Source organism: Phalacrocorax aristotelis, chromosome 4 (assembly GCF_949628215.1).
Source record: "Phalacrocorax aristotelis chromosome 4, bGulAri2.1, whole genome shotgun sequence".
Lineage (NCBI taxonomy): Eukaryota > Metazoa > Chordata > Aves > Suliformes > Phalacrocoracidae > Phalacrocorax > Phalacrocorax aristotelis.
The window spans coordinates 52,967,140-52,982,851 of record NC_134279.1 but is presented as its reverse complement, the minus strand read 5'-3'; the positions used below and the strand labels follow the sequence as shown (position 1 = coordinate 52,982,851).

At 40.0% G+C, this 15,712-nt stretch overlaps 1 protein-coding gene across 1 annotated transcript in view; it reads right to left on the bottom strand.

The window, feature by feature from the left end:
* The window catches only part of PPAT (phosphoribosyl pyrophosphate amidotransferase), a 52,600-nt gene that overhangs the window by 3,506 nt on the left and 33,382 nt on the right, over positions 1-15,712 (bottom strand). The window contains exons 2-10 of the mRNA XM_075091422.1: positions 14,309-14,375; positions 10,038-10,244; positions 8,582-8,694; positions 8,319-8,464; positions 6,416-6,488; positions 4,428-4,579; positions 3,190-3,317; positions 1,397-1,618; positions 507-627 (exon numbers count right to left, since the gene is read on the bottom strand). Of these exons, the coding sequence (XP_074947523.1) occupies positions 507-627; positions 1,397-1,618; positions 3,190-3,317; positions 4,428-4,579; positions 6,416-6,488; positions 8,319-8,464; positions 8,582-8,694; positions 10,038-10,244; positions 14,309-14,375 (1,229 nt within the window). The remainder of the gene's footprint in view (positions 1-506; positions 628-1,396; positions 1,619-3,189; positions 3,318-4,427; positions 4,580-6,415; positions 6,489-8,318; positions 8,465-8,581; positions 8,695-10,037; positions 10,245-14,308; positions 14,376-15,712) is intronic.

The following is a 15,712-nucleotide window of genomic DNA, read 5'->3' as shown; positions in this document are numbered from 1 at the left end:
GCAGTTTAAATTATTTACATTAATTTAAATTTGTAGAAAAATCAGTGTGTTTACAAATTCCGAAAATATTTTTATGAATATCCCATGCAAGTGAAATGAAATTAGCTCTTCATTACAAGACAGATTTTCACCACACATTTTCTTCCTGGTATTTTGTGTACAGTAGCTCTTTGTTGTCAAGACTTTCCCAGAAGGAGCTCTAAGTATTGGAAAGTAGTGTTGTCACACCTTATCTGTAACTTAGGATTATACAATTATTCTAATGCCTTCTGTTGTTTGGAGAAATATAATTCACTATGTTAAAAAAAAGTGTGTAATTAAATTGGTTTGATCCGTAGGGTACTCCCAATGCAGAATTTTAGTGTATCAACCTTACGACTTTTTAGTCAGTTTTGCCACTGTTGCCTTGATGTAGACAATTTTATTTTGATGTAGACAATAAAACACCTGCAGGTAAAATCTCTCTCAAAAAGAAAAAAAAAAAAGAGAGGAGAAGTAGCATTTACCTATATAGTTTGCAAGATCATGAAATTCAGGTCTGTTGGCAATGAGTTCTTCTTTAGTTGGAATGTTTATTCCCATGTAACAAGGAAATCTTATGGGAGGTGACGCCACACGAATGTGCACCTGAATAAAAATAGTTTCAAAACAGGCCACTATAAGGTGAGGGTCAGCAGATCATAACACAATAGCAAAGTCCCAGATCTGCAAAATAATCACGAAGAACAAAACACAGCACTACACAGGAGTCATGGAAGGGTTAAAAGTAAGATAAAGTTTTTTTCAGATGCCAACGCGGCAGGAGAAAGACAGTTTTAGAATTTATTTGTACAATATTTCCTAATGTTATTAAAAGGTTCCATCCTGATTTTGCTTATCTTCTATGATGTTCAATCCTTGATGCACATGTTTCAGCTTGCAAAGTCAAATATTATACAGAACATTTTTTCTCCAGTGACAGATTTGCACATTCTGTTTCAATTAAAAACTCTTAATCAATTAAAAAATTTGTGCTCTGGTGACTTAAGGCAGATGCCTGTTTTCTGCAGTACATGGCTGTGCTTAATGCAGTACCACAAGTCACACATACATCAGGAATACCACAATGCATGATTTCCTGATTTTAACTAATCTGTTTTCCATTCTTTTTATTTGCCAGAGTGCTTTATAAATGGAGACCTGTTCTTCCCCCCTTCACATCCCAAAAATCAGTCATACAAAAGGAACTCCTCAGCCTATCTCCACAATAAACATGCACTAGCCATTGTTTTTTTGCATGTTTGCTCTTTTAAATCAGGAAACAATGTATAGTACAAATGAAGATAAATTTGTGTGCTTTACCCTCCCATCAATCTTCTATTTATATCTGTACTGTACTGACTGAAAATTAACTCACCTCTTTGGCTCCTGATTCTCTCAGTAGTTTTATTATGGGTGAAATGGTATTGCCTCTCACAATTGAATCGTCAATGATAACAACTCGCTTGCCTTTAAAATTATCAGACAGAACGCCAAACTTCTTTGCAACACCAAGTTGCCGTAACCTCATATTTGGCTGGATAAATGTTCTTCCTACATACCGGTTTTTACAGAGTACTTCAACATATGGTAGTCCGCACTGTAAACAGGAGGCGATTAAACAGAATTAATATCTATAAAACTGGCTATTCTCACTTACTGTTTTTTAAAGCAACCTTAGGACTTAGTATGACTTCACAATAACCAAAGTACTTTGAAATACCTTAATATAGTCCAATAATGACAGAAAAAATAAGTGCAGATGATTCAACAGAAGCACCCAGTGTACTCAAGATATAACGCTTTATGTGGAATAATTGCTGGAGGTGACTTAGAAATTAAACTTATGTTTTTAGAAAAGGTACAGCACTGAAGAAGCTGTCAGGCTGAAGTGCAGCTGGCATGAGAGGAATCCATTCCACGAAGTTCCCTAGTAACCACAGATGTCGGCAATGCCAGGAGAACTTGGGGTACTGACTCTAAGAGGAGTTGTCCAGGGGGTGGAGCGGTGTGGCGGCATCGCGGCCAGGCTCTGTGGCAAATGGGAACTCGAGGTACCATGGAGCTAGTACGCTGCGTATTTGCCACCCTGGGCCAACAGTCCGTCATGCTTTTGACAAAATGCTGTCCTTTCGGTGAACTTTGCTCATTATAATATCATTATAATACCAAAATACTCCATCCCAAAAGTTACCCACCTCTAAGGTGTGACCACCCCTCACTGAGCATGAGCTTTGAATTTTTCTAGTCTACACCATTAAAAGCAAAGTGAGGAAATTTTACACTAGTCATAATAAAGGTATGTATGACTAGAGTCACTCAAGCTCCACCTGAGAGATAAAAAATAGTATAAAATAGGTTAAGAGAAAAAGGGTATTAGGGAAGATACCATCGCGTACCACTCTGACTTCTGGGACCAACCGCTGGGCTGAGCCTCTCTTCCCCCCACTGGGACGCCTTTGGGTAAGATTAGAAACCTCAATATAGAGTCACTTTAAATCTCTAATGCATTAGAGTTGTTTCATATTTGTTTTGCATAAATGTCTAAGGCATTGGAGTCACCTTGTAAATCTCCAATGCAGAGGCTCCCTTAAATCCCTAAGGCATTGGAGTCACCCTGTAAATCATACGAGTCATTTCATATTTGTTTAGCACACTTGTAGCCTAGCAGTGTTACTCATATCTTTGGTATTTATGCGTGCCTTGTAACCAGCAAATTTATCACCGGTAATCCAAAGAACCTCTGTATCTGTGGCTTTAATAAGTTGCACTATTCATTAATGTAGCCGTGATAGTTCTCATTGAACACGACCAGCCTTATAACGTTAAATTGGGCATCCACCAAATTAGTTACTAACAAAAAATACTCTGATGAGTGGTTACTTCTACAACCCTTAGAAAATAAACCATTGACTAAGTCGGAGACTAAGACGGGACTTAGCCGCACCTAGACTCCTCTTGGAGAAGGAGTTTAGAAAGCAAGGGGGTCCTGCCTGAACCTTGTGACTCAATGGTAGGGTCTCCCCATAGCCACTCTTCAGACTCCTACTATTAACGCAACACTTTATCAATACAAAACTCTAAAGGCCTGTACCGTAATACCCCATTACAAAAAGACGAATGTGTAAATACCCTTGGGGGATGTGAGGGGGAAGGTAAGTTACCATATACCTTTTGAGCATAACCAAGAGCTGCTGGAGTTGCAGACTCTGGAACAGTGCTGACCAGGTCCGCTTCCACGGGTGCTTCAATAGCAAGCTGCTGCCCGCATCTTCTCCTGACGGAATACACCATCTGACCTGAGAAAGGCAAGTAGTGTTTTTCCCGCTATGCATAATTCAGATTTCCTCTCAGTTTGCTGTACAAATTTCTGTGGCAAGTTGCAAGCATAGAAGTCAGCGAGAAAAGCTCCAGAACTAATAAGTGGTCACTCACATAAAATAATTTTTTATTTCTTTCCATAATGTCATATTCTTACATTCACATTCGTATCGCTACAAAGAGAATTAAAATCCAGTTTGCCCGAATTGGGTAACTAAAGGTTACATCCTGTGGATGTTACAGTATCTATTTACAGGATAGAAGAAGTAGAAATTATGTCTGCCTGTTCATAATGCGTATATTCTATTTTTAGGCTGGTTTCTCCAGCAGACAAAGTTTATGCAATCCTGCTGTCTGCCCCTGCCCGCTTATTGACTTTGAATCGGTAAAATTCACCCCAAATTTATTAAGGGGGTAAGAGGTCTTAGAAGCTTTTAAGGTCTTTAAAAATTCGCAACATGGGAGGGAACTAGAGGTATTGTGATGAGATGAGGCACAGCACAGCAAAGGGTACAGCAGCAGTGCTAAGGAGTGTAAGAAGTGAGGCTATTGAAGGGTAAGAGGATCATGAAAAAAAGGAATGGGGTGAAACTGGCTTTATAAAGTTGGGGAAGTGTATAGGACCAACAGATGGCATGGCCGTAGAAGGCAAAGAAGAGCTTGTTTGATAGGTATGAGAGTCCCGGCTAATATCTTGTCACTGAGACAACTTTTGAGGGCTTCTACTGAGATAATAATAAAAGCATTAGACTGACAACCCCAAGTACATAGACAATGCACAGATTTACAAGTTATATTAAAGCATCTTCCTGAAATAACCCTTTCTTGCAAAGAAAATGCCAAGATAAAGTTGTTTTGCAGATTCTGTTCATAAGTCTAGCTTTTAAAATGTTTTCCAAGAACAAGTACAGTTCCTTTCTTAAGTCTCTCACTTTAAACGGATGTTTCATCTACCATTAAGGTATTTCCTCAACCACGATTAACATGGTAGTGGCTCTTTTCTTCCCTTCCACAGGACAGCCTGACTGTTCTCCAGGATAACATCTCCCACTATTTAGGGAGAAGCTTTGTTCGCTACATTGTCTTACCTTCAAAAATACTGTCTGGTCTTGCAAAATAAACATATTCAAAGATGCAGAACGCTGATGGATCTCCTTCAGGTCTTGGTACAACATCCAGTGTCTGGACATCATATCTGGATATTTTCACAATCTCTCCAGGAAGGACCTCACGATAGTACCTTGAAAGAGAAACACATAGCATTTAGAAATGTCCTGAACCTAGATGACAGTTTTGAAATACAAACAAGATTCAACTGACAGGAAAAAATGCTTTTGAACATCCTAACATGACAATTTGCTTCTATCTTAGGATTTGACCTGGAGTGTTTTAAGACCAACATGGTAAGACAAGTGACCCTTACTAAAACAGTCTGAATTAATACCCAAGAGCAGTAAATTAATACTTAGTACCACAGAATTATGGTATACTTCCTATACATGAGACGTACAGTACTCAGTCTAGTACAGGCTTAATTGAGGTTAATATATTTTAATTATTTAGTCCTAGATCAATACTAGAGGACTTTTCTGTAACAGTTAGTAAACATTGTCATGCAATATAAAAAACATAATCAAGAATAAAGATGGTAGCCAAAGAAATCCTGCCCCACAGGCCAATATCTACAGAAATATCTGTCAGGTGGTGACAGGCAGCTACCCCCCTGAATGACATAAAGCTGACTGGAAATGTACATTCCAATTCTCATATGTGAAGAAATACAGAATAGTATTAGAGTTATTGTGTTACAATGTCTAACCTTATTAAACATTTTTCTAACTGTTCTAACAATTTCAATCTAAATCTATCCCAAAATACTGAAATATTCTGGAGATACAAATCAGAGGCGAGCAAACGTGTGATTATTCGCTGGTCAGATACTAGCATTAGCAGCACTGGCTACAGCAGAAATTTAGACAAAATTGCTTTTTTAAAATCCCACAGGCTTCAGCTGATGGTCCTACAAGGTAAGCTTCACTTAACAGAGATTTTGAAGAAGTTTCAGAAAGTGGTTATTCTTATCCATATACAGAATAAATTGTCTCAAGAGAGCCCATATTACCAACAGCTAATAGTTCCTACAGAAACAGGGTAGAAGTTACAGCAGAAGTACAACAGAACACCACACCTACAATCAAACGCTGCAGAATGGAATACAAGACCTCTATGAAGTGCAGTCACGTTACTTCCTGATTTTCCTTCACATTTCTTTTTATTCAGTAGTTGTGTTCTTAATGCAATTTTTCAGTTTTCTATTTGAAGAGGATCCAACTTTACTTATTAGTCTAGTCCTCAAACGCGCATTGTTATTATGTCTGATTAGGAAAGGAAATATGCTTCTTCATAGTCTGTCTTACTTGAATTATGTTCTACTTGCCTTCCACTCCAAACTGCTAAAGATCAATTTGTGGTCTCCCAAAGAGCCTCTTACTCATCTCTTTTTGCCAAGAGAAAGTATCACACCTTTCTTGTCAGAGTATCTTAGCTAGAGAGGTAACATGCATGTCATCTCCTGTTTTGGCTCTGATGGGGGTTTGCACGCATAGATATAGTTTCAGGTGCCCATCATTTTGTCAGACAAGGAGACTGGCTTGTCAGACAGCAGAATATGCACCAGCTCAGGTTAGTCCAGCTTGTGAGCTACCAATGGTAACCTTTCTGTAGTTGGAGAATTATTTTTTAATACAATGGTTCTGTTGCAAAAATGAGGCTAAAATTAAGAAGTTACATGGATAACCACGTTTAATGCAACAAGTAAGAGGCATTTACTTTACAACAATAAAGTCATCTTTACTGTTACTTTCTGAACACATGATTCTTCTTTTACGTTAATCTGGTCAACAAAATAAACTGGCAAAAAACAGGGCGGGTGAAAAAAACCCTTCAAACAGTCCAACAAACTAATCCGTGATGTCTTTCATGTTGTTATAGATCATGATATTTGGCAATTTGAGGTTTAATGTTTAATCGCTGCCTGAGGAGAGCTTTCAGGTGAAGCATGAATCAGGGCACTTACTCTGCACCGATAGACAAAAAACTACAGGATTCAGAAGAGACTACCCATCCTTCTGTTTCACTGTTATCTTTTCCTGAAATGAAAGATATCGGTTAGAGTCCACAATTCTTGTTACCATTACCCTCCCCACCAACTGCATTTCTACTGCAGTATCTGGCTTGCTATGGTTTAGGTTGCCAAGCGCACAGTGAAAGACTTGTAATTTCTAACTAAAAGGTATAGCATTCCAAAGTTTCTGTAATATTATTTAAAAAGAGAAAAACAAAACAACGAACAATGTAAATATCATAAACCTATTCTAGGCAGAAGTGGAAGTAACAGCATCATATTCAGTTCATGAAGAGAGATATGTCAGACAACTACCGTTATCTCTGCACTATTTCAAACTTTTCCAATTCTAGTTCAGTGACTTCAGATATACATAATTACTGTTGTTCACATGAGAAACTCCTTACTTTTCCTATGCTAAATGTGTTGATAGAACCTTTTGATTACAATGGATTCTGGATTGAACTCAAACAAGGAGAGTTTTCAGAGACAGGCACGGGAAAGATCGAATTGTGTAACATAGGGTAGGAAAGGTTCACAGAATCACAGAATCCCAGGCTGGAAGGGACCTCAGGGATCACCTAGTCCAACCTTTCTAGGAAGAGCACAGTCTGGACAAGGTGGCCCAGCACCCTGTCCAGACGACTCTTAAAGGTGTCCAATGTGGCCGAGACATCCACTTCCCTGGGGAGATTATTCCAATGGTTGACTGTCCTCACTGTGAAAAATTTCCCTCTGGTGTCCAATCGGAATCTCGCCAAGAGCAATTTCTGTCCATTCGCCCTTGTCCTCTCCATGTGACTCCTTGTAAAAAGGGAGTCTCCATCTTCTTTGTAGCTACCCCTTAAGTACCGGTACATTGTAATGACGGCCCCTCTAAGCCTCCTTTTCTCAAGGCTGAACGAACCCAGCTCTCCCAGCCTACCCTCGTATGGCAGGCTTCCCAGTCCTGTGATCATCTTGGTGGCCCTTCTCTGGACCCCTTCCAGCCTGTCCACATCCTTTTTATATAGCGGGGACCAGAACTGTACACAGTACTCCAGGTGTGGCCTGACAAGCGCTGAGCAGAGTATGCTAAGGTTGTATGCTTTAAAAAAATCCTTGACAATTTTTCTTGTGGCTAAAATTACCAAATTTTGTGAAGATATGGAAGCATTTACTACTTTGCTTTTGAATTACTTTATTTTTCTATAAACGAACAGGTTTTAATCCCACTTCATGGAAAATGTTGATTTCCAGTCTAAACAGGAACACAAAGAATTTTTCCCATAAACTGATTGTAGTGTTCCATTGCTGTGCTGTGTGTGAATGGGAGTGGTCAGAATTTAGAAACACATTGCCAGTAATCCAGCACTTTTTCGGACACCTTACTACAGGACAAAGGAAGAAACCAGACTTGTTTCTGGACTGGTCATAGTCCTGAGCAGCTGGCTCTAGGTGGCCCCGCTTGAGCAGGGGGTTGGACCACATGACCTCCAGAGGTCCCCCTTCCAACCTCAGCCATTCTGTCACGCTGTTCATCCCTGCCTTCCTGTTTAGGAGATGAGATGTTAATTAAATTTTCACAAATATTTTATCACAGTTGGCTGCCTAATTCTGACACTGTCATCAGGTGACTAGGATTCCCTTTTGCTGGGAACAGAAAAGATGTTTGCAGACTTCCTACAAATTATTTTTTCATCCAACACCAACATTTTTTTTTGTTTTGAGTTTCCAAAACTGACTTTTTCATCACATATTCCTACTTACACCTCAGTAAGTGTGGCTTTAATTACTTATATCAGTGATTTCAGGCACAAAATATATACATACATCCATATATATATATGTATATAAATATATATGTATGGTTTACCTTTTCCATTCATGTCTCCTACTGGAATAAGGCGACCAATGCAGAGCGGGCGATTTCCATACGGATCACGTACTGCATAGATTATGTCTTTATGCATAATTAGCAATGAATATGAAGTTGGAGTTTCATTCATTAAATTTTTTATTCTGAAATGAGACATAGGTGAACATAATTTTGTGCCACATGAACAGCTGTGCATTTACAGCTGCATATCATGCTGACATTAGATTGCTGTTCTTGGTTCTGAAGCCCATCCTCCTCACCTTGCTACCCAGTCGGCTGTATCATCGTTTTCTAGAGGAGGTGTGAAAGCCAGCAGCTGGGTGATCAGTTCACTGTCAGAACTGGTCGACAGCCCTACACCATGCCGCATAAGCTTTTAAGACACAAAACAAAAGTGTTACCAACATGAAAAAAAAATCCCACGTAACACTGCTCAGATTTTTGTCTAGCAACACCTTTGTGCAATGAACAAATGTTTAAAAACGTATCAGTGCTTCAGGTGATCAGATCACAACAACGTCAGATTTCTTCCAACAAACCAAATATGTGAAAAGAGCTGGTACAATCACCTATGCCTGGTACTACATTTCTCCCTTTGCATCTCATTCCTTTGCTCCACATGCAACCAAAATTAATACCACCAATATTCAGGGCATAAATTAACGTTTGGGCTATTTAATCAGCTTTGTGCTTCTGCTTGCTCTGGGAAGAGAGGTAAAATATACAAGGGAAAATATGAAATTACCTATAGCAGATACAGAAAGAGATATCAAAGCAGAGTGGTGGTTTGGGCACAAAGTAACAACAACAACAAAGAGGTGTGAAGGGAAGCTGAGTGCGATTAAAAAAGTGAAATCCCACAACTTGAAGTTGGCTAGACCTGGTCAGTCAAATTGTTCTGTCCTGGCGTGTTTATGCTTCTAAAGGAGAAGAGAATCTGCAGTATATCTAGCCAACTATTACAACCATTCAGTGCTGTATGCATTACAGTTCCTAATTTTTATCTTTAGAAATAATTTTACATCCCATGTAGCTCTGATTCTCCACTCTCCATCGACATTTCCTCACCACTGTTCTTTTTTCCCATCCATTCATACACTTGTGGCTCTGATTAAAGATGGGCCAGGTTCCTTTGGGCGTGCCACACATTTGCCTCACTTCAATGCAAGAGTATGTTCTTTCCCTTTTGGATGGAATGTGTCATAGAAGAGATTTCATAATGAAACATCTGCTAAATGTTAATTTGGTTCTTTAACACATACCCTTCTAGCCAAACACACTATCAAATTTGGCATTTGTTGGTTTATGACCTGGCAGTGCTCATGATTATTTTTGCAAGCCAGAAAAACAAATAAAGACAATGTTCCAAACCAGACATTTCATATTACAATGTATAAGCATATTATTTGGTCCTTCCACCACAAAGGAGCAGAGCTTCAAGCCAAGCTACTTTTTGTTATGGCTGAGTTAGTTTTCTCACTTGATCAATAGGAATGTGGCCATCAGTCTAGAGAATTGGTGAATTATCCCCTGTGACAGCTACAAAAGCCTCCCCTCCTCAGGATTTTTTTCCCCCAAAATGATTTATTTTGATTATGGGTTCTTTCACTACTCCAAGCAGTTTGGTATTAAGGAAAAGCTGTGGCAAACTTATTGCTTGTGCTGCCTCATACTTAGAAAGAAAAGGTGCCAGAGCCTCCCAAAGGAGATACTAACCTTCCTCCTGAGTCGTACAGCATTTGTTAGCTCCCCATTGTGCGCCACAGCGATCTTTCCATGAAGAGTCTCTACGACAAAAGGCTGGCAGTTCTGCAGCTCAGAAATTCCGGAGGTGGAGTACCTCGTGTGCCCAATACCGAGGTTTGAAACGTACAGCTTCTTCAGGCTGTCTGCATTGAAGACGTGATTTATGAGACCCATTCCCTTTGAGAGAAAAAGAAAAAAAAGTTTGGTTCTGTTTTTTTTTTTCCTGGCAACTTCCTCATTTCCCCTTGCATTTGTTTTTAGTGCAGCTTTAGTGCAAGCAACTTTTAAGAGAAAGACAAATACCCTGAAAGACATAGCAAAGAAAGAAGCTCAGTAGGCATCACAGTGATGCATCAGATCCCATTACTCCTGTTTTTAAATAAAGTAATATACATTTTTGTGCTGAGGATTTTCATGGAACAATCTATTCCCTGACTAAAAAATACGTCTTCTGAAAAATACCACCAAACTGTTGTGTTGTTTAAAAACACGAGAAAAAAGATTGCCAGAAGACAGACAAGAAAAAAGTTCTGAGAAGGAAATTCTACGTAGCAAATACCTTTTACAAGTTAGCAGTACATGGGGTTTACTTTTGTATTGGGTCCATGATAATGTTTATTACATTCCACTGTCATTCTTGCCAGTGTCAGAAGCAAACCTTTTTTCAAGAGGTTTTATTTTTTTTATTTAAAACAAACTTTTCATATAGCCAGGTTGCCTTCTGTCTGAAGCAGAAATGCATCAAAACTTTTTAGTCAGCTGTCAGGAGCTTCTCTTGGCCAACAAGCACGATGTGGAGACAATTTAGCAGCAAAAGTAGTCTGAAAAAACTGCAGAGAGTAGAAATTCAGACTGGATTTCAGGCCCTCCTACAGACTCCTGCTTCTGCCACTGCCTGTGGAAAATTTTTACATCCTTCTATGCTCTGTTTCCCTATCACGTGTGGTAACTGTGATATACACTATAGCACACATGGCAACACTCCTCCAGGACCTTCAGAGATACAGGGGAGAGGTCTGAAGCTGTGAATGGTTCATAACCTGTGCTGTAGGTACAACAACAAGAGGGTGGGATGGGACAGGAAGGAGAGAAACCAGTGGGGCTGTTTTCAGAGTTCAACCAAAAGAGCTTCAAGAAAGCTCAGCTTTAGGGTATTTTCTGCTGTGACTGCTATAGAGTCAGAATACCAAGAAGCTGTGCTTGCACATGTGGTTTTAGGATACTCACTATCACGTCAAAAAGTTACTGCCTGTGCTGGTTTCAGCTGGGATAGAGTTAAATTTCTTTGTAGTAGCTCATATAGGACTATGTTTTGGATTTTTGCTGAAAACAGTGGTGATAATGGGGAGATGTTTTAGTTGTTGCTAAGTAGCACTTACACTGGTCAAGGACTTTTTCAGCTCCCCGGGCTCTGCCGGGCGCACAAGAAGCTGGGAGGGGGCACAGCCGGGACAGCTGACCCCAACTGACCAAAGGGATATTCCATACCATATGATGTCATGCTCAGTATATAGAGCTGGGGAAGAAGAAGGAAGGGGGAAATGTTTGGAGTGATGGCGTTTGTCTTCCAAAGTAACCGTTACATGTGAGGGAGCCCTGCTTTCCTGGCGATGGCTGAGCACCTGCCTGCCCATGGGAAGGAGTGAATGAATGCCTTGGTTTGCTTTGCTTCCGCATGCGGCTTTTGCTTTACCTGTTAAACTGTCTTTATCTCAAACCATGAGTTGCCTCACTTTTACTCTTCCAATTCTTTCCCCCGTCCCACCGGGGGGGGTGAGCAAGCGGCTGCGTGGTGCTTGGTTGCTGACTGGGGCTAAACCACGACACTGCCTCAAACTGTCAAACTGATATAAGTTTTCTTTAGTTATTCAGCAAACTTTGCCAGATCAGTTATCATCTGTTGTCTCACAGATGACATAAAGGTGGTCTAAAATCTATGTCATGTGCTCTCATATGTACAGAAATTCAACCATGCACTCTTATTTTACTTAGGCCAACTTCATCCTAACAGGAGATCAGGCAGTTCACAGGTCCGGTGTTAATGGAGGTGGCTGAGTTGAGCATTGCAATAGCTGAAATAAGTAATGTTGCTTTAAACCAGATTTGGTTACACAAGTACATAATCTTTTAATTACAGTTTGAAATGTTTCTCTGATTTAGATTGCGCTGGTGTAGGATGGTGAATGTGATTTATACCAGTATAAAAAGTTCCCAACGAAGACAATGTTATGTCTGTATATACAAGGTCTGGTACATGCCAGAACATGATGATGGTCTGATGAATAGCTACTTTAATATATTTTCCTGCATATCCAAGTATGAAACAATCAAAGTCTTTTTCTTATTGCCACTGCTATGTCTATACAGAGATTTAAGTTTTCCCACATCCTGAGCTAACAGAGCTATGACAGTAACGTTTTGTTACACAATTCTAGCTGAAAGGCTCTGACAGACAAATCTGGATGAGCCTTTCTGCGAGAGTTTAAAACAAAGGATTAATAGTCTTTGTCAAGGGCTATTAATCTATGGTCAAAGGCTGGTAACAATCACAAGGGAACACATAGCCATGTCTTAGGTGTTCCAGTTCATACTGTAACATACGTATTGCCTGACAAAGGTGAGCTTGCATGGCAGCATTGGGTAGTAAATCAATGCAGGGAGAAGCAGACACCTTCTCCATCCCGTTGTCTCTGCTATGAGGAGGAGTCAACCGGCGTTTGGAGGACAAATGGATACAGTAGCATCTTAGCTGCTGACATTTTTATGGACTAATTTACAAGTCACAGTCCTAAATATATTTTCACCAGTGTAACAGACCCAAATGTTTGTAACATTAGCACCACTTCCAGGATTAAACAAGTCATATAAATTGTACTCCACAGGCTCTTTATTACACTGTGGTTATTAGATTTTAAAAGCGCTGAAGCTGAGAAGCATATTTCAAGGATAAAAGAAACCATCACATGCTCCGCAACTCTTAAATATCAAAGCTGGCGTGATGAGATAGTCAATTAAATTCTTAGCATGACAGCTAAGTATTGCAGCTCTGTAACATGGAAACACTACAAATTATGGTATCACCTGCTGGAAGTTCATTCTGCAAAGCCCTTTTTACTATGGGATATATACAGCAGCCCATTTTAAAGGAAGCTGGAATTCTTGTAAACCTTAAGGAAGGCTGAAACCCAAGCAGGGCAGGAGTGAAGAACAGATAACACGGTGCAGAAGTTGAGAAAAGCTGTATGTGAAAGTGTGTGCATATGTGTGTGCGTGAATCAGGCTGTAAGTAACAGCTACGGGGGAAATGCCTGAAGAGGAGACAAACATGATGGTTGATGAGGCAAGATTTTGTGTGAGGCACTGAGCAGTCATGCATAGATATACATGCTGCTGCAGCAAAGAAATTCTTACTCTTGGACTCATTTGAACAGCTTAATTAATCCTCCTCAGAGACCTCTGAACATGAAGACAAACTGCTTTCTGATTGTGGTCAGAGAACACATATCAAGAATCGTCCCATGGTTATTTTGCTGATGTAGTTTTATTTCCTCCTCTTCCTTATTTTCTTCCTTTCTGCTCTTCTTTATTTCCCTCTGCTCTTCCAGGATGATGATTATTTTTTCTGATCACTGTTCAATACAGAATGTACAGAAATATCCCAGAGCATGCAGGTATTCTTCTGGCATAATACTTCCAAGACTATGGCCATTTTATGTCTTTTAACATCCCCTGGGATTCTCTCAGCTCGAGAAAGACTGCGTGACCTTCTCAGGCCTCCATTCAATCTTTTATTCTGTTTATTTTTACCTATGGGTAAAGTAGCTGCCACTTCCTTGAGTCTCACTTACGCAGGAGTTTGTCATCCATTTGCCTGTGCATCGCCTGTAACTGTATTTCGTTTCTCTTGATCTCAAGTTGCATCCGTGCTCCAGAGTTAACACCTTAGGTGCGGGGTGACCTTGGTAAGTAGTTTTTGTGACGTCAATAGCCTGACCTGGATACTTCTGTGTGTCTGCTACTGTGTGCATGGATACAGCCGGCAGGATGACGTTGGCATATTTGTTTTAAACATGCGCTTAAGACAGAAATTGCACAAATAACAGAATTAGATACTATCACTAACAAAACCAAAACAGTCCCTCAAAACGTGTTACCTTCCCTCTAATTATCCGGGTTCCTAGCTGAAACAAACTCTCATGCATCTCAGTTCGGCATCTACAAAACATTCATTTACATTTTACCTTGTGCACTTTGAATGCCTGGGATGACTCTCCATCGCTTGTCACAATTCCAGCACTCTCCTGGCCCCTATGGACAAAATATAATTAACGTAAAGCACTGAAATGCTTAGAATGAAATGCTTTCTTTACAATGCTTTCCTGCTATTCTTTACAACAGGAAATTTTACTGTAAGCTCATTTGTTGTTTTATTTTACAGGCTCGTAATCAAAACTGGTTTCTTGCCCATGTTATGCTTTATTTCAAAACAGTCACATAAGGTTTGTGCCTAAGCCCACTGAATTCAGTGGGAATCTTTCCACTAATAAACACTGGCTCAGGCTCTTACTGCAGTCCTATTTCAGTGTGGGCATAAAATAACAGCAGATGCTTAATCTGAAAATTGAGCTTAATCACTTTGCAGTGATAGCCTAGGCTCTAGTAGTAGGCTCTATAGCACTACTCTATTTCTGCTTTGGTTGGCGGAGGGGTGTTGAGAAACTGATATTTTTGCCTAAGGGAATGCATTGTCTCTTCCACTGATCACCTGTGCAAAGGCTCTTGCATTCTTGTACTTAAGCAGTCAAGCTAGCATTTATACCTCTAAAAGGTATATGGACCCTCTGATAAAAGTGTTTGAGCACATAAAACTAATACCGGGCATCACAGCTTCTGAATTCAAGCAAAAGAAGTCTGGTGTACAGCTTCACTACAAATGGAAACACTTCTCTTACAGCAGATCAACCTCAGGCTGGCAGTTGTGCTTTGTTGAGCAGAAGAGCTGTGTCAGCTGAAATGACAGGAGTTTTCCCTAGCCTGCTCCCTGTTCTCCCCAGCCCTGCCTCCACGCTCAGCCCCCAGGAACATGCCCAGCGCACGGGCAGGTTCCCTGATGCTGCCCTGCCAGACACAGGCAGAATACTGCACAGCTGCCCAAGGTTTATATTTCAGTCCTTATCCATTGAAAAGGTATGTTCTGCAGACCGGGTTTTTTTGTGGGTAACAGTGCAGCTGCTCCATCTTCCTTTAAAAGGTTTCCAGGAACAAGGCAGAGTGTTACCGCTAACAAAACTACTGCCATATACCCACCATGCCTGTAACACTCACAGGAACGTCAGTGGACTGGTAAGCTCCTGTCTACTCTCATATATAATAATGACTGAAAAGCAAAAATGTTTTTCTTGAAAAAGGAAACACTTAAAACATTTTTAGAATATTAGAAGAAGATGCTACTTGCACATCAGACTGGTTTAACTCAACTGAAGTCACTGGAATTATTTAGTAAAAGCAACAATAAAATTGGGCACAAAAAAACAACAGAATGAATGCTAATCTACAACTGACCACACGCATTACAAATTTTCTCCAGTTCCTAAATCCCTTTATTGGTCACTAGCCCCAGTTGCATGTCAAGCAAAATTTTAAAG